The sequence below is a fragment of the Trichomycterus rosablanca genome, chromosome 17 (assembly GCF_030014385.1).
Source record: "Trichomycterus rosablanca isolate fTriRos1 chromosome 17, fTriRos1.hap1, whole genome shotgun sequence".
NCBI classification, from domain to species: Eukaryota; Metazoa; Chordata; class Actinopteri; order Siluriformes; family Trichomycteridae; genus Trichomycterus; species Trichomycterus rosablanca.
The window spans coordinates 2,676,606-2,698,338 of NC_086004.1; the positions used below are offsets into that span (position 1 = coordinate 2,676,606).

The 21,733-nt window shown below is 44.4% G+C and overlaps 1 protein-coding gene across 6 annotated transcripts in view; it reads left to right on the forward strand.

The window, feature by feature from the left end:
• The window catches only part of ptprsa (protein tyrosine phosphatase receptor type Sa), a 265,829-nt gene that overhangs the window by 236,981 nt on the left and 7,115 nt on the right, over positions 1-21,733 (forward strand). For all 6 annotated transcript variants that reach the window (XM_063012370.1, XM_063012365.1, XM_063012368.1 and 3 more), the window contains 9 exons: positions 3,025-3,148; positions 6,604-6,779; positions 8,498-8,617; positions 10,806-10,960; positions 11,443-11,728; positions 16,858-17,036; positions 17,242-17,368; positions 18,456-18,581; positions 21,222-21,376. In XM_063012370.1, the coding sequence (XP_062868440.1) occupies positions 3,025-3,148; positions 6,604-6,779; positions 8,498-8,617; positions 10,806-10,960; positions 11,443-11,728; positions 16,858-17,036; positions 17,242-17,368; positions 18,456-18,581; positions 21,222-21,376 (1,448 nt within the window). The remainder of the gene's footprint in view (positions 1-3,024; positions 3,149-6,603; positions 6,780-8,497; positions 8,618-10,805; positions 10,961-11,442; positions 11,729-16,857; positions 17,037-17,241; positions 17,369-18,455; positions 18,582-21,221; positions 21,377-21,733) is intronic.

Consider the following 21,733-nt stretch of genomic DNA (forward strand, 5'->3'; position numbering starts at 1 on the left):
TTGCCTTGGAATAAAAACGTCCGCTACATACTATAAATGTAAATATAAGCTCAGTGATTAAGGTACCAGAGTAGTAATCAGAAGTTTGCTGGTTCAAGCCCCACCACCGCCTAAGCAAGGCCCTTAACCCTCATTTGCTCACACCGCATTTAATCACAATTAAAAGTCGCTGTAGATACAAACGTCCGCTAAATACTGGAAATGTAAATGTAAGGATTATGGTGACGTTTGACTAGTAATCAGAAGGTTGCCGGTTTGAGCCCCGCCGCTGCTTGAGCAAGGCTTTTATCCCTCATTTGCTCACACTGCATTCAATCACAATTAAAAGTCGCTTTAGATACAAACGTACGCTAAATACTAGAAATGTAAATGTAAGGATTATGGTGACGTTTGACTAGTAATCAGAAGGTTGCTGGTTTAAGCCCCATCACTGCTTAAACAAGGCCCTTAATTCTCATTTGCTTACATTGTATTCAGTCAGAATTGTAAGTCGCTTTAAATAAAAACGTCTGTTCAATACTAGAAATGTAAATGTAAGCTCAGTGATTAAGGTACCAGAGTAGTAATCAGGAGGTTGCCGGTTTAAGCCCCATGGCCGCCTGAGCAAGGCTCTTAACCCTTATTTGCTAAAGTTGCTTTAGATAAAAACGTACGCAGAAGTCATCAGAAGGTTGTCGGTTCTAAGTCCCGCCACCGCTTGAGCAAGGCACTTAACCCTCATTCGCTCACACTGCATTCAATCACAATTAAAAGTCGCTTTAGATAAAATCGTCGGCTAAACGCCGCTAATGTGAATGTAAATCTGTTACGCCGACGCTCACCTGCGATCGGCCCTGAATCAATCACAGGACCTGAAAATGTGCACCGGAGCTACAAGGCTCGGGCTGCATAATAAACTGGCAGGACTGTATACCGCCACGTTATATTAGCAGAACCCGCGCCTCTCCACCTCGTCGGGTTCACGCTAGGATGAGCGCGCGCCGTAAAACACAGTCACGCTCGGGATAGTGATACTCGGGGGAGCTCTGGCATTTCAAACACTTACTGCACCTAAACGTGGCTGTGCCGTGCGGTACGCGCCGTTAATCAACCTCCGCTTTTTACATTATGGAAACGGAAAAAAAATCTATAATGGTGCGATTCATAAATGTAGCCGAGCACATCTGAGTGCTGCAGTGAAATGCATAAAAGCAGCTATAAAGCTATAAACATGTCCTCCACTGGCGTACCAGCCAACACCCCGGTGCCTCAGCCAGCCTACTGAGAAATAACAAAATGAAAACATGGTAACGTTCATGTTAGCGCACGTATGGACTCGCTGTGTCTCCCCGTCGCTTCCTCTCAAGAAAAAATAAACGACGGAATTAAAGGAGAAGTGTGATTTTAATTCTGTTATTTAGGTGATGAATGGCTGCTCGTCGGGGCGCCCGTGTGTGCCAGGCGCAGCTCTCTGCTTACTGACAGATTGGTTTTTAGTAGCAAGCTGTGCTGAAGGGAAAAGATGAAGTGTGTGTGTGTGTGTGTGTGTGTGTGTGTGTGTGTGTGTGTGTGTGTGGAGTAGCTCTTTAGATAGGGGCGTGTTCAGTTGTTCACTGTTCAAACGCCTGCTCATGTTCATTTGACGATCTGACTCGAGTTGATTCATTCATCTGAACAGAATGGGTGCGACGGAATAGGGACAGATTCCCACAGGCACACTCCAAGATCCTGTGAAAATATTTCCCAGACGTTTGGAGGTTGTTCTAGTCCAAACTTTTTCTGTTGGGGGCCAGGTGGAGTAAAAAATACACAAACACGGGGCCACAAAGTCTTTTATAATAAAAACAAATAAGAGCTCCTGATTACTAACAATCCCACTCGGTGGGTAGCACTGTCCCCTCACAGCAAGAAGGTCCTGGGTTCGATCCCCAGGCGGGGCGGTCCGGGTCCTTTCTGTGTGGAGTTTGCATGTTCTCCCCGTGTCTGTGTGGGTTTCCTCCGGGAACTCCGGTTTCCTCCCACAGTCCAAAAACATGCAGTCAGGTTAAATGGAGACACTGAATTGCCCAATAGGTGAATGGGTGTGTGTGTGCCCTGCGATAGACCGGCGCCCCGTCCAGGGATAGGGTCTCTCTCTCATAACTAATGCAATTACGACCTCTGCTGGCTGATTGAGTGCTGTCAGGGTGTGTCTCTCCGTACACAGTGCTGACTGTTTTTACCCACATGTACGGAGGCCCAAAAATTCTGAATTTTTACTTATAAACCAAATCAGTTATAGTCCATTCATGTCAGTTTCAGTTCAGTTTATTCATCAGTGCCTACAGATTCATTGTCACACTAATGACACTAATGAAATCTCTTGAGAAGTGAATGTGTACTCAGACACAGTCGAGCTGTAGTGACGCAGCACGACCAGCAGGGGGCGTTTAGTAATTACTGCACTCGAAATTGTTCTATCAAACCTTTAACCGGGCCTTATTTAGCCCCAATTTCAGCCGGAATTGGCACTACATGAAATGAAAACATCCTTCAAGGCCCAGAGCTAGGTGAGAGAAAGTGGAACAGAGAGAGAGAGAGAGAGAGAGAGAGAGAAAGCAAGCCGTCGGAGAGAGTGCGGCTCAGGATCATAATGGAATACTAAATTACCTCGACGACCAATAGAATATTTATGCAGAAATTCTCATATAGGGAGTGCGACGGCATTTATCTTGCAAGCGTTAAGCCAGCGAGATGCCTCCTCCTCCTCCTCCTCGCCCCCCTCATCCATTTCCTCCCGGGGGGGAAGTGCACAATCCTTTATCAATATTTCTGCTGCTATTATTCACTGTCGAGGGAGCGATCTGTCTGAAAGTCTCCAGCTAGACGCTCCACAGTATGCGAGTGCATTGCGGCGAGCTTTTAATTACAGCCTAACGTTTCTGTCATTTCACTTCACCTGGTTACCTGGTTTATCTCTGCGCCGCTCGCTTTGCTCTCGTATCTGATATGAAATGACGTAGCTCATCGTTTTTTCTTCTGTTTCTTTTCTTCTTCCTCACGCAGTCGATCGATCCGGGACAGCAGTTCACCTGGGAGCACTCCAACCTGGAGGTCAACAAACCCAAGAACCGCTACGCCAACGTCATCGCCTACGACCACTCCCGAGTCATTCTGGCTCCCATCGACGGTGAGCGTCCACAAACCCACAGTCCTCCAGAGTCATCGTTTAGAAATCAGTCACAATCAAATTAGGTCATGATTATTTATAAAGCGCTCTCGGGGACATCCAGTCGTCCTAGGTGCTGTACGGTACAATCAGAACAATGATAAAATAAATCAATGATATTACATAATAATAATAAAAGACGTTTAGCAGAATAAATGTATCAATGTATATAACACTAGATAGAGAGATAGATACAGACAGACAGATAGATAGATACAGACAGACAGGTAGAGACAGTCAGATAGATAGAGACAGACATACAGGTAGATAGAGACAGACATACAGGTAGATAGATGGACTATAGATAGACAAACAGATAGATGGACAGATAGACTATAGATAGACAGACAGATAGATAGAGACAGGCAGACAGACAAATAGACTATAGATAGATAGATAGATAGATAGATAGATAGATAGATAGATAGATAGATAGATAGATAGATAGATAGACAGACAGACAGACAGACAGACAGACAGATAGACCCATAGGTAGATAGACAGACAGACATAGATAGATAGATAGATAGACAGACAGACAGACAGACAGACAGACAGACAGACAGACAGACAGACAGACAGATGGATGGGTAGATAGATAGATAGACTATAGATAGACAGACAGACACAGACATAGATAGATAGATAGATAGATAGATAGATAGATAGATAGATAGATAGATAGATAGATAGATAGATAGATCATTGCATCAAATGAATCATATGCTTTATCCAGCATGACAGGGTTTGATGAGTTTAGTATAAAGAAACGTGTACAGAGCTCTGACCTCAACCCCAACCTGACCTGACCTCCCAAATACTCCAGAACAAAGAGTGCAGGCAAATATACTCTATGTAAAAGTATTGGGTCACTGTATTGGCTAATAAATCTATTATATTATAAGGAATGATATGCTTCCAACTTTGCAGCAACAGTTTAGGGAAAGTCCTTTTATGTGGCCTGCACAGAGTTCTAACCTCAGCCCCACTCAACAGTTTTGGAATGAACCGGAACATCAGCTGAGGCTTTTTCGACCAGGGTCAGAGCCCAGCCATAGAAATACTGTCATATTTTGACTGAATGGGGACAAATTCCCACAGTCTTGTGAGGAGCCCTCTCAAAAGAGTGGCTGTTGTTCTAGCTGAATAGATCACATAGAGGTCACTCTATGTGTTTAATACCATTTGTTTTTTAAATGGAGTGTCTGACAAGCTCGTGGTCAGTCTAGGTGCAAATGTCGGGTAACTACAACGTTAAAGTCCCAACAAGCTCATGGTCAGGTGATCGTATAGCGTAGTTGTTCCTTACAGTGAAAAACCATTAAAACACTTCTGTTTGAGAGTACTGACTGTATTCAGCACAGGTCAGGACCTGCAGGCGTGCTTTTGCTAGACTTGTGGTTAAAAGCTTCTCCTAATTACATTAATTTGAGCAATAATACTTATTTTAATGTCAAACAAACTAAAGAAGCCAATTTCAATTACCACCCGTGTCCTGGCTAATTGGCTGTTAGCGGCGTAAGAGAAAACGGTTCTCAGATTTTTTGGACGGCTGCTTAAAAATTCATTATTATTTTCCTTCTGACTCAGACGTGAGGAAAACTTTAATGTTTCTTTTGATTAAAGTTTGCCTCCAAACGATCAGCGCTGAAAGACGTACCTGCTGTTTTTCTTTCCAAACCAATTACCAAAAAAAGAGAAAAACGTCTCCCACTTTCTATCAGGAGCTGAAAAGCTATCGACAGTTTCCTCCTCCCTGTGATTGTTATTATTTTGGGTTGTTTTTTTTTTCATTTCACCTTGATTATTTCCCACGCTGCACTTCGTGTCAGACCCATTAAGCCGAGCTCTGACACGACGCAGCGGAATCATCCAAACACGCCGCACGTAAACACACAAATTACTGGAGTTAAAAATTTTCATTTTACACCGCGCTGATTCCGCCATTAGTCGCAGCAGCGGAACGACTGGAGCGCGTTCTCGTCTTTTGTTCGCTGATCTGTGACTAAAGATCTACGTGGCGCCGGCGTTCTGTCAGACGGAGGCTGGGACGCTTTTGTTTTCTCCTCGATTGCTCGTTTTTGCTGGAGTCTCTGTAGCGTGCAGAATGAAGCCAGTCGGGTGTTTCATTGCACTTTGTTTAAGCACCAAAACAACAGTTTGTTGCGGCGGCCTGGTGTTTGCTCTGTTCCCGCTGTATAATTAACTTTGTTTTATTTTGCTCTGCAGACATTAGAACTGATGAGTCTCCACGTAATGGATTCATTTCTTTATATGATCACATTTAGATTATTTGGCTGTTATTTAGTAACTTACTTTGGCAGAATGGGATCATGAGGACTTAATAACCTGCTGATTTGAGAAGATTTAGGTGGTTGGAAGCTTGCAGGGGAAGGTTGGATGATCTGCACTCAAATAATATTTCTGCCTCAGTCTGTCAACTGTGGGTCCTTCGCCAGGGCAGTAGGAGCTCATTGGTTATCGTACTGGACTTGTTCAGTTCCCTCTGTTGATATTTTAAGCAAGACCTTCAACCCTCGATTTTTGTGCTTCCTTGGGTCATAATTGTAAGTAATAAAAAGGTTCTAGGTCATGGAGATGGGCAGCAGGGCTCAGTTATAGAATCATGTCCTTCTGCCTTGCCAAATATGGCCATCAGAGGGGGCATGGAGGCACAGTTGGAACAGATGATGTGTAGTTTGCTCTTCGCTGACAGTCACCTTCACCTCATTGAGTGTTAATTCGCTCCAGGTGGAAGTGTTTTGATTTATCATGGTTTCTTCCTATTGGGAGCTGCCTTTATCCAGAGCGGGCCCCATGTTTGGACCTTCGCTGGGCACAAGCTGTGCCTGTTGGCGGGGTGGGGTTGCCATTCATGCCTTCATGATTTCTAAAATGTTCTGATACTTGAACCCATTAGAATGCATCATCAGATCCCGCCACATCCACACCTTTATTGTCGTACCTTATTGCGCTGTTCCTGCTGTTCCTGCTGATCCTGGATCAGCGTGCCGCCCATCTCGTGGTCCGAGGGAATCAGGAGCGCCGCTTTAGGGGAGATTTACAGCTAGCCGGAGGTGGCGGGCAGCTGTGGCTGAGAGCCTGGTCTAATTCCGGCTTGTAGCACCACCATAATCAAACCGTAAATCACCACGCTGTGTGCCGGCGGCCACCAGACGAGAAAGAGCCAGCGAGACCGAGAAAGAGTCTCGGCCGTGATGGCTTCAATTGAAGGTTTGAATTATTTCCTGTGATGGATTTCCACTCAAACTCCCCCCCCACAACCCTCCTGTCCGGCCCTGCCTCGGCTTCTCACCGGCTTCCAGCATCATCGCACAACAGCGTGCCGTAACGACGTTCTTAACAACGGCTGATCAGAGCATCCAGGTGTAATGTTCTCTGTTCTTCATTTCCAGGCATCGCGGGCAGCGACTACATCAACGCTAACTATATCGACGGCTACAGGAAGCAGAACGCTTACATCGCCACGCAGGGCCCTCTGCCTGAGACCTTCGGTGATTTCTGGAGGATGGTGTGGGAGCAGAGAGCCGCGACCGTGGTCATGATGACGCGGTTAGAAGAGAAATCGCGGGTAAGATCGGTTAAAGTCCCACGTCCATGTTATTAGTGATGTACAGATCTGTGCGTGTGTGTGTGTGTGGTATGAACTTCAATCATTAAATCATTTTGACGTGTGTATACCAAAATATTATAAACCCGCCTGTATTGTACCGACAGCCGCACTGACAGGTATTTGGAAACTGTTTAAACCGTCGAGCACAAATCCATTAACGTCTTTTAGGGATTTTTTTCACGTTGCGATGACAAGCCCCCCGTGAAGAGCAGAAAAGTAGTTCGGTTCACAGAACACACGGCTACACATTATCTCCGCCGTAATGTCATCTCCGGTTGACTGAGTGAGAAAAAAAAAGGGACGTGGAGGAGAAAAAGGAAGACGCTCGGCCTCCGACTGAGCTGACAATTATCTCTCACTTCCGCCCGGCTAGCGAGGACCATTTAACACGTACGGAGAGACGGACCGACAGAGAGAGAGATGGAAAACCGAAAAAAAAATGGAGATTCCCTCAGTGGGAGGTTTTCCTTTCACCAAAATCAGCCATCCAGAATCCCAACCTGAACCTTCCACACCTCATTTACCTGATCCTTCAGCTTTCAAACCCTCCTAACGCCCTCTTTAGCATCGCCTAATATTATCTGCCTAAAAGCGACTGTCTACTTACATTATATGGTCAAAAGTATTCGGACACCTGACCACGAGCTTGTCGGACGTCCTGTTTCAAATCAAATAACAGCAGCCGCTCTTCTGAGAAGGCTTCTCACAAGACTTTGAACTTTGTATGTGGGAATTTGTGCCCATGCGGCCTCAGTTAGTGTTCCAGTTCATTCCAGAGCTGTTCAGTGGGGCGGAGATGACGTCAGGGTTCTTTATGTCTTTACTGAGCTCGCTTTGTCCACAGGGACACAGTCATACTGAAACAGGGCAGAATAGGACCTTCCCTAAACTGTTAATGCAATTGTTTACACCTTTTAGCAGCTGTGTCCCAGTACTTTTGTCCCTATAGTGTATTTTCCTGATAAACAGTGCAGTAAAATAACGTGTTTTGGATAATTAGTCGGATCTTGTCGCTGGGACTATTTTCCAGCTTGATTGACCTTGATTCATTCAGGGTCGTGCCAGAATTAGACGCGTGTGTGTACGGACCGACGGGCTCTTGCTGAAACGTCTAGACGCTTGTCAGTCAGCTCGGTTTGCTCCCGACACGCCCAGCATGGAGGGAAGGGGAGCAGATTCAGCTCGGTTTACCTGACGGGCTTGTTTTTAGCCTCTGTTATCTGGGTCATAGGGTTTAAATACACATGTGGTTATAAAATCAGTACAGAAATTATTTTACAGTCTTCAAATGAATTAGTATTTTTAATATTATTATTTTATGGGCGGCACGATGGCTCGATGGGTAGCACTGTTGCCTCACAGCATGAAGGTCCTGGGTTCGATTCCCAGGTGGAGCGCTCCAGGTCTTTTCTGTGTGGAGTTTGCATGTTCTCCTCATGTCTGTGTGGGCTTCCTCCGGGAGCTCCGGTTTCCTCCTACAGTCCAAACACGTGCTCTGGTGAATTGAAGATACTAAAGACTGTGTTTGACAATAAACTTGAACTGATGGATCTTGTGTAAGCAGTAACTACCTGTCCTGTCATAAATGTAACCAAAGTCTTTAAAACACGTTAAATCCTTATAAATAAATAAAATCCAGTCCACAGGTAATATTCACATATTTCTGTGTTCCTCAGGTGAAGTGTGATCAGTACTGGCCGATTCGGGGGACGGAGACCTACGGGATGACCCAGGTCACGCTGCTGGACACCATCGAACTGGCCACCTTCTGCGTACGCACCTTCTCCCTACACAAGGTACGACTCGATACCGGAGCGATAATAAAGACACGACATGTGACAAAATATCAGAACATAACAGACCGGAACAGGGAGCAGCTCGTCTTTACGGATCCGTTTTGTGGCTCCTAGATGAATAGTTCCTACCAGAGGAGGTTTAGGTGTCAAACTTTGCAAATAGATGGCAACCATCACAAAGGACAAACACAGTTTTCTTGCCATGTTGACTGCACATACAATTTATAAACAATGAGTTTCCCTCCAGGATTCGTGATAAAATAGTTGTGCGCTCTGTAGATACTATCCAGAACGGTACCCTGTACTGCTGTGGTATTTGCTTTTTTTTAGCTTGGCGTCAGTTAAACAACGGGAACGAAACGGCCACAGGTTATGATGACGCTTCCGGTGTGAACACGGGACGATAAGCGATCAAAGATTCGGGCGACAAGAGGCGAAAATCGCTGCCGGTCTGAGCGTAGGGTTACACTGCAGCTCTAGCGTTATTACAGAATATTAGGGGCCTCTTTTGAGTAAATTTCCCTGTATTAAGCTTATAATAAATTAAAATATACCATTATATTTATTTATAATATTTTTCGCTTACATGCATCTAGTTTTTCTTCTTCACTGTAAGCAAGTCTCATGCCGTTTACCACGGAGGGGAGACGTTCGTGCCACAGAAACACCTCCCCCACTTTATAATACAGCGGGGGGAAGCTCAGATTATTAGGTTTTAACACAATAAAAACAGCGTTCATCTCAAACACACACACACACATCTCCACGGGGGCCGACGCCTGTCTGCCCTGCAGCCGAGGCAGCAACCAGCAGAAACACTAGCAGTGAAGTGTTTTCTGAAAGGCTTTCTAATGTCCTGCCCTTTATTTACATCACAGTCCTGCTAACACACACAAATGCAAACATACACGACCTCCTTGTCGTCTCTGAGCAGAGGGACGGGCGCTATAGGTGACTGGCAGCTCGGTGCGGCGTAAACACTCAGCGGTCCAGTAGGTGGAGGGTAAAGCGTGCAGGTCACTGAGCTTTATAGTTACACACGAGCTGAATACAAACACGGGAATCAGGATTTTTCCTGAGTCCGTTGTTTCTGGGAAAATCAGCAGTGTACACTGTATGGCCAAAAGTATTTGGACGCCTGATCATGAGCTTGTTGGACATCACATTACAAAGGCAAATGGTATTAAATTAAAGTGACCTCTATGTGATCTTTTCAGCCACTCTTCTGAGAAAGCTTCTCACAACACTTTGAAGCGTTTCTGTGGGAATTTAGGAATCCAGTTCATTCCAAAGCCGTCTTTAAACCGAGCTTTTCTTCATGTCAAAGGGCCTTCCCTAAACTGTTGCTGCAAAGCTGAAAGAATGATTTCTCTTATATAATTGATTTATTACCCATGTTAGTAATTGTTGTGGCTGAATCACATAAATTCAATAATTAGAAAGGGCGTCCCAATACTTTTGTCCATATAGTGTAGCTAGTGCACTCACACTCACTCACTGTCTTGACCGCTTATCCAGTCAGGGTTGTGGGGGGTGCTGGAGCCTATCCCAGCTTTTCAATGGGCGCAAGACCTTCTTGTTGTGAGACGACACACCGCAAACACATTAATGCAATTCTGTAAATGAATTCCAAACCTTCTGAATGGAACACAGTGCATGAATGTGCGCAAATTCCCACAGACATACTTCAACGTCTTGTGAGAAGCCTTATCAGAAGAGCGGCTGTTGAGGTCACTCTAATTCAATAGCGTTTGTTTTTGAAAATGGATGTCCAACAAGCTCACGGTCACGTGTCCAAATACTTTTGGTCCTGTAGTGTATTTCCTGCAGAGACCAGCTCGAGCAGACACAGCAGAAGAGAGATCCGGAGTGAAACTAGGCCGAGTCGGGCGTAATTACCTTTTTTATTTATTCATGTATTCAGCGCGGTCTCTGTCGAGCAAACTTCAGCACCGAGCTGCAAAACCTGAAGGAAATTCCTGCTGCACAGAAACAGAAATTAAAAGCTCTCGTGTTTCTTTCAACTCAAATCTTCTCGTGACTGGAGCAGCTTGTTTATTCTACAGAGTTCTGGATTCTGTGTATCTCTCGGTCGATTGCAGCAGGTGTGTTGGTGATGTGAACAGCGTCAGTCTGTAGTTATATATACAGTTTCATTCATTATTTCCTGCTCTGTCTTGCTCTCCAGAACGGTTCCAGTGAAAAGCGCGAGGTCCGTCAGTTCCAGTTCACGGCGTGGCCAGACCACGGCGTGCCCGAGTACCCGACGCCTTTCCTGGCGTTCCTGAGGAGGGTAAAGACCTGCAACCCTCCCGATGCAGGGCCCATCATCGCCCACTGCAGGTGAGACACTTACATCATTCACCCATTCATTCATTCAGTGCCTGTTTTATCCCTTGGTCAGGGTTGCAGTGGGTCATTGGGTGAAATGTCGCCAGTCTATCACAGGGGAATCGAACCCAGGCCCTTCTTGCTGTCAGGCGACAGTGCTGTTCTAGTCCAACCGATACCAGTTCCGGTTCAGGGCAGTTGTAGCCTAGCGGTTAAGGTACTGGACTAGTAAGCAGAAGGTCACTGGTTCAAACTCCACCACTGCCAGGTTGCCACTGTTGGACCCTTGAGCAAGGCCCTTAACCCTCAATTGCTTAGACTGTATATTGTAAGTCGCTTTGGATAAAGTGGCGGGGCTTGAACCAGCGACCTTTCGATTACTGGTCCAGTACCTTATCCTCTAGATTAGAACACTCCATAGGAAACAACGGCGCAATGTCTAAAGCTTTCTTGGTCACATGACTTGACTTCCATCATTCCGTGTTCGCCCTCAGCGCCGGAGTGGGCAGGACGGGCTGCTTCATCGTCATCGACGCCATGCTGGAGCGCATCAAGCACGAGAAGACGGTGGACATCTACGGTCACGTGACGCTGATGCGCGCCCAGAGGAACTACATGGTGCAGACGGAGGACCAGTACAGCTTCATCCACGACGCCCTGCTGGAGGCGGTGGCCTGTGGGAACACCGAGGTGCCCGCCCGCAGCCTGTTCTCCTACATCCAGAAGCTGGCGCAGGTGGAGACCGGCGAGCACGTCACGGGCATGGAGCTGGAGTTTAAGGTAATTCATGAACTGATTCATTAACTGTGTGGCCAAATGTATGTGGACACCCAACCATGCTAAGTGTGTTGGATCAGTGTTCCAATTCATCCCAAAGGTGTTTAATAGGCTTAAGGTCAGGACTGTATGGACCTCACTGTACAGTACAATGAAAATCCACTGATCACAAGAGCCGGGTAAGCCGAGAGCACAAACAGCTCGCTCAAGGGCCCAACAGTGATTGCTTATAGTCCTTTTGTCCTTCTGATTGATCACACAGAGCTCTAACCACTGAGGGTTCTTCACCACTATCAAAACACCGTTTGAGTGGAGAGCTGTTGAGAGCTTGGTGTTTCCATCCATCCATCCATCCAGTATAGTTTGTCAGATCATTTAGTCATAGCCTCATTCCACCCGAGAGCAAAACGGAGCCCTTCAGACGTTCTTTTGTGCCCACTGACACACACACACACACACACACACACACACACACAATCAACTCAGAGATCCTTCTCCCACACCTTTTCCTGCACTTGACTTTACATTACATAAGACACACATGTATATATAGTATATATAGTGTTTTCCTATATAGTTGTAATTTGTCATACTGCTGTATAATACTCACTTTCTTAACCGCTTATCCAATCAGGGTTGCGGGGGGTGCTGGAGCCTATCCCAGCTTTTCAATGAGCACAAGGCACACAGTAACACCCTGGACAGGGTGCCAGTCCATCGCAGGGCAGACACACACACACACACACACACACACACCCATTTACCTATAGGGCAATTCAGTGTCTCCAATTAACCTGACTGCATGTTTTTGGACTGTGGGAGGAAACCCACGCAGACACGGGGAGAACATGCAAACTCCGCACAGAAAGGACCCGGACCGTCCTGCCTGGGAATCGAACCCAGGACCTTCTTGCTGTGAGGCGACAGTGCTACCCACCGAGCCGTCGTGCCACCCTGCTGTATAATAGTAATTGCAATTATGTAGTCAATATTTATTTACTATAGCCGTGCTGGAGCTGCTGTAACACGCGAATTTCCCCCATCTTATCCTATAGAACTTATTAGAATAGAATAGAATAGAATAGAATGCCTTTATTTGTCATATATACATTCTTTCTTTGCATATCCCAGCTTGTTTGGGAGTTGGGGTCAGAACACAGGGTCAAAACACAGGGTCAACCACCGTACGGCGGCCCTGGAGCCAAGTGGCTGCACGGCAGAGCTGGGATTCAAACTCTCAACCTTTCCATCGATAGCCTAAACCTCTCCCCACTAGGCTACCACTGTTCATTTTGATTCGAGCCGCTGTTTTGGTGGCTCATGGTGGCCCAGCACCCTTTTAGGATATTGCCCTTTGTCACTTTGTCAACATATACATGCCAACAGTCTCGTAAACATTACAGATTTTGATCAGGACAGATTTTATTTATATAAAAAGCATATATAAATGGAAACACAGCCCACCAGTAGCTTTTCAAATGAGCACTTTTTGTAAGAGACGTGACCTGTATCGTACGTCTGCTCTGTGGTGCCATTATACCCCACCAGTCTGGCTTTTTATAACCAGCTATACGATGAGAACGCCGTGAGGTTGTGAGCTTCAGTTCTGAAAGGTTCGTGTCTTTGTTGGACTGAAGAGCTGTTGACACGCTGCTACGTGATAAAACCCATTAAAACCCACTCGCATCCGAGCGGCTCTTGACCTAATTGCGCGCGCCGTATTGCACTACAGCGTGTAATCGTTTGTTAAATTACCCTCGGCGGCGCAGAGAGGCATCTGTCGGGCGAGGAGCGGCGGCGCTCAGCCCTCATCTCCCGGGAAGAGCTTTACCCTGCCGTCCCCATACAAATGATGTGAGTGTAGGAGCGGGAGAGATTCGGTGTGCCTAATAACAGGAGGGAAGGAAACGGCGGGAGGCTTTGATTATTAGCTGATGATAATGAAAAGACGCAGGAGGACGAGCGGGAGGAAATCAGGACCTGCTCTTATTAAGAAAAGAAAATTAGGGAGAGGCTGCAGACGTACTGCTGTTGATGCTCTAAAAGGGGAACAGTCGTCCCCTCCAGCCCTCGTCATGTTGGCTAGTAAGCGTGGGAGGGTGAGAGTGTATAGTACTACAGTACAGTGGTGATGATTGAGGTCAAGGGGCTCAGATAAAAGTAGTACTGTTATAATTTTGAGTTGTGACATGACAGCTAATTTATTTCCACAAGACTTCATTATAGTAAGGTTTTTTATGTATATATTTAAACTTTAGGTGGTTTAATTTGATTTTCTTTTAATTTTTACCTATTTTATAACCTTTGTTTGTTCCCGGTACAAGATTCAGCTCAGTGTTTGTGTGTTAGGAAGCTCATAAAGTCGTCGTTGGGTTCAAATGGTTCGTAGCCGTGCCATTCATGGTCATGTTGCCCTTTACTTCTCTCCACCCTCCACTGTGATTCACTGAGCAGCCAAATCACTGCAGTTACTGTGTGTGTGGTGTGTGTGTGTGTACACACGCGAGACAGATTGAAGAGTGGGACCGTGGGTAATTAAATCTCCAGCCTAGCTGCAGTGAGGAGGACTGGGCATCCCTGAGGACTATTTAAAGCCATTCCTGGGTTACACATACAGTGTATCACAAAAGTGAGTACACCCTTCACATTTCTGCAAATATTTTATTATATCTTTTCATGGGACAACACTATAGAACTAAAACTTGGATATAACTTAGAGTAGTCAGTGTACAACTTGTATAGCAGTGTAGATTTACTGTCTTCTGAAAATAACTCAACACACAGCCATTAATGTCTAAATGGCTAGCAACATAAGTGAGTACACCCCACAGTGAACATGTCCAAATTGTGCCCAAAGTGTCAATATTTTGTGTGACCACCATTATTATCCAGCACTGCCTTAACCCTCCTGGGCATGGAATTCACCAGAGCTGCACAGGTTGCTACTGGAATCCTCTTCCACTCCTCCATGATGACATCACGGAGCTGGTGGATGTTAGACACCTTGAACTCCTCCACCTTCCACTTGAGGATGCGCCACAGGTGCTCAATTGGGTTTAGTCCATCACCTTTACCTTCAGCTTCCTCAGCAAGGCAGTTGTCATCTTGGAGGTTGTGTTTGGGGTCGTTATCCTGTTGGAAAACTGCCATGAGGCCCAGTTTTCGAAGGGAGGGGATCATGCTCTGTTTCAGAATGTCACAGTACATGTTGGAATTCATGTTTCCCTCAATGAACTGCAGCTCCCCAGTGCCAGCAACACTCATGCAGCCCAAGACCATGATGCTACCACCACCATGCTTGACTGTAGGCAAGATACAGTTGTCTTGGTACTTCTCACCAGGGCGCCGCCACACATGCTGGACACCATCTGAGCCAAACAAGTTTATCTTGGTCTCGTCAGACCACAGGGCATTCCAGTAATCCATGTTCTTGGACTGCTTGTCTTCAGCAAACTGTTTGCGGGCTTTCTTATGCGTCAGCTTCCTTCTGGGATGACGACCATGCAGACCGAGTTGATGCAGTGTGCGGCGTATGGTCTGAGCACTGACAGGCTGACCTCCCACGTCTTCAACCTCTGCAGCAATGCTGGCAGCACTCATGTGTCTATTTTTTAAAGCCAACCTCTGGATATGACGCCGAACACGTGGACTCAACTTCTTTGGTCGACCCTGGCGAAGCCTGTTCCGAGTGGAACCTGTCCTGGAAAACCGCTGTATGACCTTGGCCACCATGCTGTAGCTCAGTTTCAGGGTGTTAGCAATCTTCTTATAGCCTAGGCCATCTTTGTGGAGAGCAACAATTCTATTTCTCACATCCTCAGAGAGTTATTTGCCATGAGGTGCCATGTTGAATATCCAGTGGCCAGTATGAGAGAATTGTACCCAAAACACCAAATTTAACAGCCCTGCTCCCCACTTACACCTGGGACCTTGACACATGACACCAGGGAGGGACAACGACACATTTGGGCACAATTTGGACATGTTCACTGTGGGGTGTACTCACTTATGTTGCCAGCTATTTAGACATTAATGGCTGTGTGTTGAGTTATTTTCAGAAGACAGTAAATCTACACTGCTATACAAGCTGTACACTGACTACTCTAAGTTATATCCAAGTTTCATGTCTATAGTGTTGTCCCATGAAAAGATATAATGAAATATTTGCAGAAATGTGAGGGGTGTACTCACTTTTGTGATACACTGTACATACACACACACACACACACAGACTTGAAAGCTGAGACTCACCCTGACGTGATGTGACTCATCAGTGTGATATTCATCCCATACCAGGATTCTCTGACTCAAACTGCTGAAGCAGAAACTGGGACAGATTGTGTCCATCATATCAGCTCTGACTGTCATACGTGGGTCCAGGTCCCAGTTTGGTTTAGAATACCACAGCCTTAGGGCAGTGTGTGTGTGTGTGTGTGTGTGTGTGTGTGTGTGTGTGTGTGTGTGTGTGTGTGTGTCAAATTGGAATATATGCAACACGTCGTTTAGCCACTTGGTCCCCAGAGTTGTTTCCTTCTCTGGGCTCTGTAAAATATATGTTAGTTGTACGTTGTATGTTTGACTGTAGACAAACTTTAAACATTTAATAATAACAATAACAATATCAATAATCATAGATATAATAGTAATATTAATAGTAATAATAATAATATTAATAGGGCGGCACGGTGGGTAGCACTGCCGCCTGTTGTCTGTGTGGGTTTCCTCTGGGAGCTCTGGTTTCCTCCCACAGTCCAAAAACATGCAGTCAGGTTAATTGGAGACACTGAATTGCACTATAGGTGTGTGTGTGTGTGTGTGTGTGTGTGTGTGTGTGTGTGTGTGTGTGTGTGTGTGTGTCTGCCCTGTGATGGACTGGCACCCCCGTCCAGGGTGTTACTGTGTGCCTTGCGCCCACTGAAAAGCTGGGATAGGCTCCAGCACGAATTTAACAATTTAACAATTCAGAAAAACAATGTATGGCAAGATGAATTTGTTTAAATAAAAAACAATTATCCACTAAAATGTGCCATAATTCAGTTTATTCCGTACAGATGATGTGAGTAAAACTCTTAGTTGCTGCCCTGTTTGCCCACTCACAGCTTTTTTTTATTCTGTTGTGCTCATCTTCGCAGAGACTGGCCAACTCCAAGGCCCACACGTCGAGGTTTATAAGCGCCAATCTGCCCTGTAACAAGTTCAAGAACCGCCTGGTTAACATCATGCCGTACGAGACCACTCGAGTGTGCCTGCAGCCAATCAGAGGGCTGGAAGGCTCAGACTACATCAACTCCAGCTTTATCGACGGATACAGGTACCCTGCAGCTACAGAGCATTTCCTGTGGTTTTTTACCTCCAGCCTGACAGAGCTGCACATCGGCTTAGCTATATGCAGCATCTGGGCAGTACTGGTTATAATAATATATATATAAACTGGTTATAATCTGACCGCTTGGATGCAGAATTTCATGTAGTGAATGGTTAGCATGATGCGTATGTGCTGGTGTGTGTGTGTGCAGGCAGCAGAAGGCGTACATCGCCACTCAAGGCCCCTTAGCCGAGACCACGGAGGATTTCTGGCGCATGTTGTGGGAGAACAACTCCACCATCGTGGTGATGCTCACCAAGCTCAGAGAGATGGGCAGAGTAAGTGTGTGTGGATGTGAGGAGCTGTGTCTCTCTTATAGTGACTAAATAGCCGAGAACCAAACGATTAGCTCCATGCGGTTAGGGATAATGTTATTATTATTATTATTATTATTATTATTATTATCCATTATATTATTATTATTTTTTATTATTATTTATTATTTATTTATTATTATTATTATCCATTATTATTATAATTATTGTTATTATTATTATTATTATTATCCATTATTGTTATAAATATAATTATTGTTGTTTTGTTGTTTATTATTTATTGTTATTATTTTTTTTATTATTATTATTATAAATCGTTATCATTATCAATCATGATTGTTATTTTTATCAATTATTATTATTTATTTATTAATTGTAATTATTATTATTATTATTGTTTATTAGTATTATTATTGTTGTTGTTTATTTATTATTATTGCTTATTATTGTTGTTATTAATTATTATCATTAATATTATGATTAATTATAATTATTGTTTATTATTATTATTATTAATAATTATTGTTATTTTTTATTATTATTTATTATTATTTATTATTATTATTATTTTTAATTATTATTATTAATTGTTATTATTATTATTATTATCATTATTGTTTATGAAGACAAATAATAGGAGTGTTGCCATTGTAGTATATTTTATTATTATTGTTATTACACTCATAGTAGGTGGTAGTACCAGTGTTGTTATTATTGTTGTTGTTATGTTTATTTTATCTTTTATTTAGCATATAAATTTTTTCTTCATCAAAGCTGTGGCAGTACGAGTGTAAATATTTGTCATGCCAATAAAGCACCATTGAATAGAATTGAATAGAATAGAATAGAATTAGGGAAACATTACGAAAGTCTTAATTTCCTGTCAAACAGCACAAAATCAAATATTGCTTTAAAGAAATGTGTTTAACTCGGTTCTGTTGGTTTATTTCTGGAAGCTCGGCTGCTTCGTTCTGTCTGGCGGCAACAATCTCTGTGCATTTGCATCAGCTTGTGTTAATGACTCATGAGACTGGGAGTAACTGTGTGTGTGTGTGTGTGTGTGTGTGTGTGTGTGTGTGTGTGTGTGTAGGAAAAGTGCCATCAGTACTGGCCAGCCGAACGCTCTGCCCGGTACCAGTACTTTGTAGTGGACCCCATGGCCGAGTACAACATGCCTCAGTACATCCTCCGAGAGTTTAAAGTTACAGATGCCAGGGTAAGTTATCAACACACACACCTTCAACACACACACACTTTTTTTGGCTGCTCCCGTATTTTAGGGTCGGGCTTGGGACTGGCTCTGAGCTCTGGTGGGTCATTGGGTGGTGGATCATTCTCAGCACCTGACATGGTGGTGGTGTGTTAGTGTATGTTGTGCTGGTATGAGTGGATCAGACACAGCAGTGCTGCTGGAGTATTTAAACACCTCACTGTCACTGCTGGACTGAGAATAGTCCACCAACCAAAAATCCAGCCAACAGCGCCCCGTGGGCAGCGTCCTGTGACCACTGATGAAGGTCTAGAAGATGACCGACTCAAACAGCAGTAATAGATGAGCGATCGTCTCTGACTTTACATCTACAAGGTGGACCAACTAGGTAGGAGTGTCTAATAGAGTGGACAGTGAGTGGACACGGTATTTAAAAACTCCTGCAGCGCTGCTTTGTCTGATCCACTCATACCAGCACAACACACACTAACACACCACCACCATGTCAGTGTCACTGCAGTGCTGAGAATGATCCACCACCTAAATAATACCCCTGTGGGGGTCTTGACCATTGAAGAACAGGGTGAAAGCAAGTTAAAAAAGCATGTAGAGAAACAGATGGACTACAGTCAGTAATTGTAGAACTACAAAGTGCTTCTATATGGTAAGTGGAGATGATAAAATGGACAGTGAGTGTAGAAACAAGGAGGTGGTTTTAATGTTATTAACATTATCGTTGGTTTACTGGTTGTGTAGTAACAGTGGATCTAAGAAGGAAGAATCCAGTTTTCATGCATTTGTAGTTAAATATTCTGTTCTTAGCCCAAAAAATAAATAAATAAAAAGCAGATTTACTTCCCACCGAACCTCCAGCTGCTGTTTCCTCCATCTGCATCTATTTTAAAGTTTTTAAACGAACGTGTAAAGCTCTCAGCACGGCACATTCCTCATTTGCGAGTTTTAAACTGATGCTTTTCTAATTATCGTCACTTAAACGCTTTGTTGAGGTTTTCTCCTGGATAAAAACACGCCAGTCATTTTTCACGTCGCCCAGCTGTATCGGGAAAACACCCGAGGTGAGCGGCGGCGCGCTAGCTGCAGCCGGCGCTTTAATTACCGTAGAACCGCCAGAGCCGGGTGGAAAAGTGGGCGTCCGGAGGGGAGGGCTTGGAGGAAACGGGAGGATGTAGATGAGAGGCCGCGCGGCTAAGAGCCGGTCACGTTTTTAATCGTGCGATTCGACACACTTCTTCCAAAATTCACTTCATTACTTTTTCAGCGTTTTTTTGCTCATTAAAGTGTGGACGGGAATTTAAATAAGCGGGAGCGATAGAGGGGCGAGACGGAGCGCGTCGTGGCTGGGCTTTGATTTGGGCTCGAGTGGAAATGCGTTTGATGTGTAGGGCGAGCTCGTGCTCTCCTCCGCTTTCATTTAGCCCTCCGCCGCCAAACTGTTCCAAACACATTTCAGCAAAATTGTTGGAAAATATCGCAGCACTTTTCAGCTTTTACTGTCTCCGTCTGTCTCTTTCACCTTCCTCTAAATTGAGGAGTTGGACTCAGACCTCTTTTTGATTTCCCAGCAGGCTTTTCTCTTTTTTTTACCTGTTTTTCTTCTTTATATTTTTCTGATGGAAGTTTTTGAGAGAGTGCATTTATTCGCCCCTGTCCATTTCCCGTCAGTGCCCAGCTATCGATCACCAGCCTTTTAAACGCTGCCTGAGAGTAGGATGCCCAACCTTGTATTTTTGTATTTCCCTGAACTCACAGGCGTACACAGACAACATTACTGTTATACAATCTCATTCTTTTTTTTACTTGATTACAAAGTATTAATTTAATATATAATAATTAGAGATGCATGAGTACCGATACTAGTATCGGGTATTTGCCCGATACCGCGCTCATTAACTTCGCAAACGAGGCTCCGATACTAAACATCCGATACCGTGAGCCTAGTGCACGTTGCTGCGTTTTGCCTGGTTCACACTACACGACTTTTGCCCTGATTTTCGCTCGGCGACCGGATCGAGTTTTCTAGCATGTCAGATATCTGAGATGTGCGACTGGGAATGAGTGACATGTCGAACAGCCAATGAGAACGCAGGATACGGTGTGAGGGGAAACGCAGGAGAGGAGTGTAAACAGGTGGGACAGGGGGATAATATAGTTTATATCAGAATACATCAGCACACACACACGTTTTACAGTATTTCTGACCTGATCGTTCTCTACAAAACATAACAACAAAACACCAACATTGCAAAAATATTTATTAATCTCCAACTCACTACAGAACAATCCATGCTATTCGTGTTGCCAAATCCACTCAGATTCATTTATTTTTCGTCCTTGATTTCATCACATCAGTGCACAAACACTTTGATCACTCGCTACTTGTTGACGTGCATTTTTGGACGTGGTATCATTAAACTTCTCGTCACTTCTCACGTGTGTTTTTGTTTAAAAAAAAAACGGTATTCTAAATAGGTATTGGTATCGGTATCGGTATCGGCAAGTACAAAAATACATGTACTTGTACTCGTACTCGGTTGGGAAAAAATGGTATTGATGCATCCCTAATAATAATATATTGTAATATAGTAATATATAATAACCCTTTTTCCTCCTCCCTCCCTCTCTCAGGACGGACAGTCGCGGACGGTGCGGCAGTTCCAGTTCACTGATTGGCCAGAACAGGGGGTACCCAAGTCTGGTGAGGGCTTCATCGACTTCATCGGACAGGTTCATAAAACCAAGGAGCAGTTCGGCCAGGATGGTCCCATCTCGGTCCACTGCAGGTGAGGGGGAAAGAACAGAAGAAATAAATAGAAAAAATAGAAACATATAAAGAAATAATGGAGGTTATACAGTGGATGTGAACTAACCAGTAAAGGTTGTGCTGTTATATAAACAGTGCTGTGATATAACCAGTGAAGGTTGTGCTGTGATATAAACAGTGCTGTGATATAACCAGTAAAGGTTGTGCTGTGATATAAACAGTGCTGTGATATAACCAGTAAAGGTTGTGCTGTGATATAAACAGTGCTGTGATATAACCAGTGAAGGTTGTGCTGTGATATAAACAGTGCTGTGATATAACCAGTAAAGGTTGTGCTGTGATATAAACAGTGCTGTGATATAACCAGTAAAGGTTG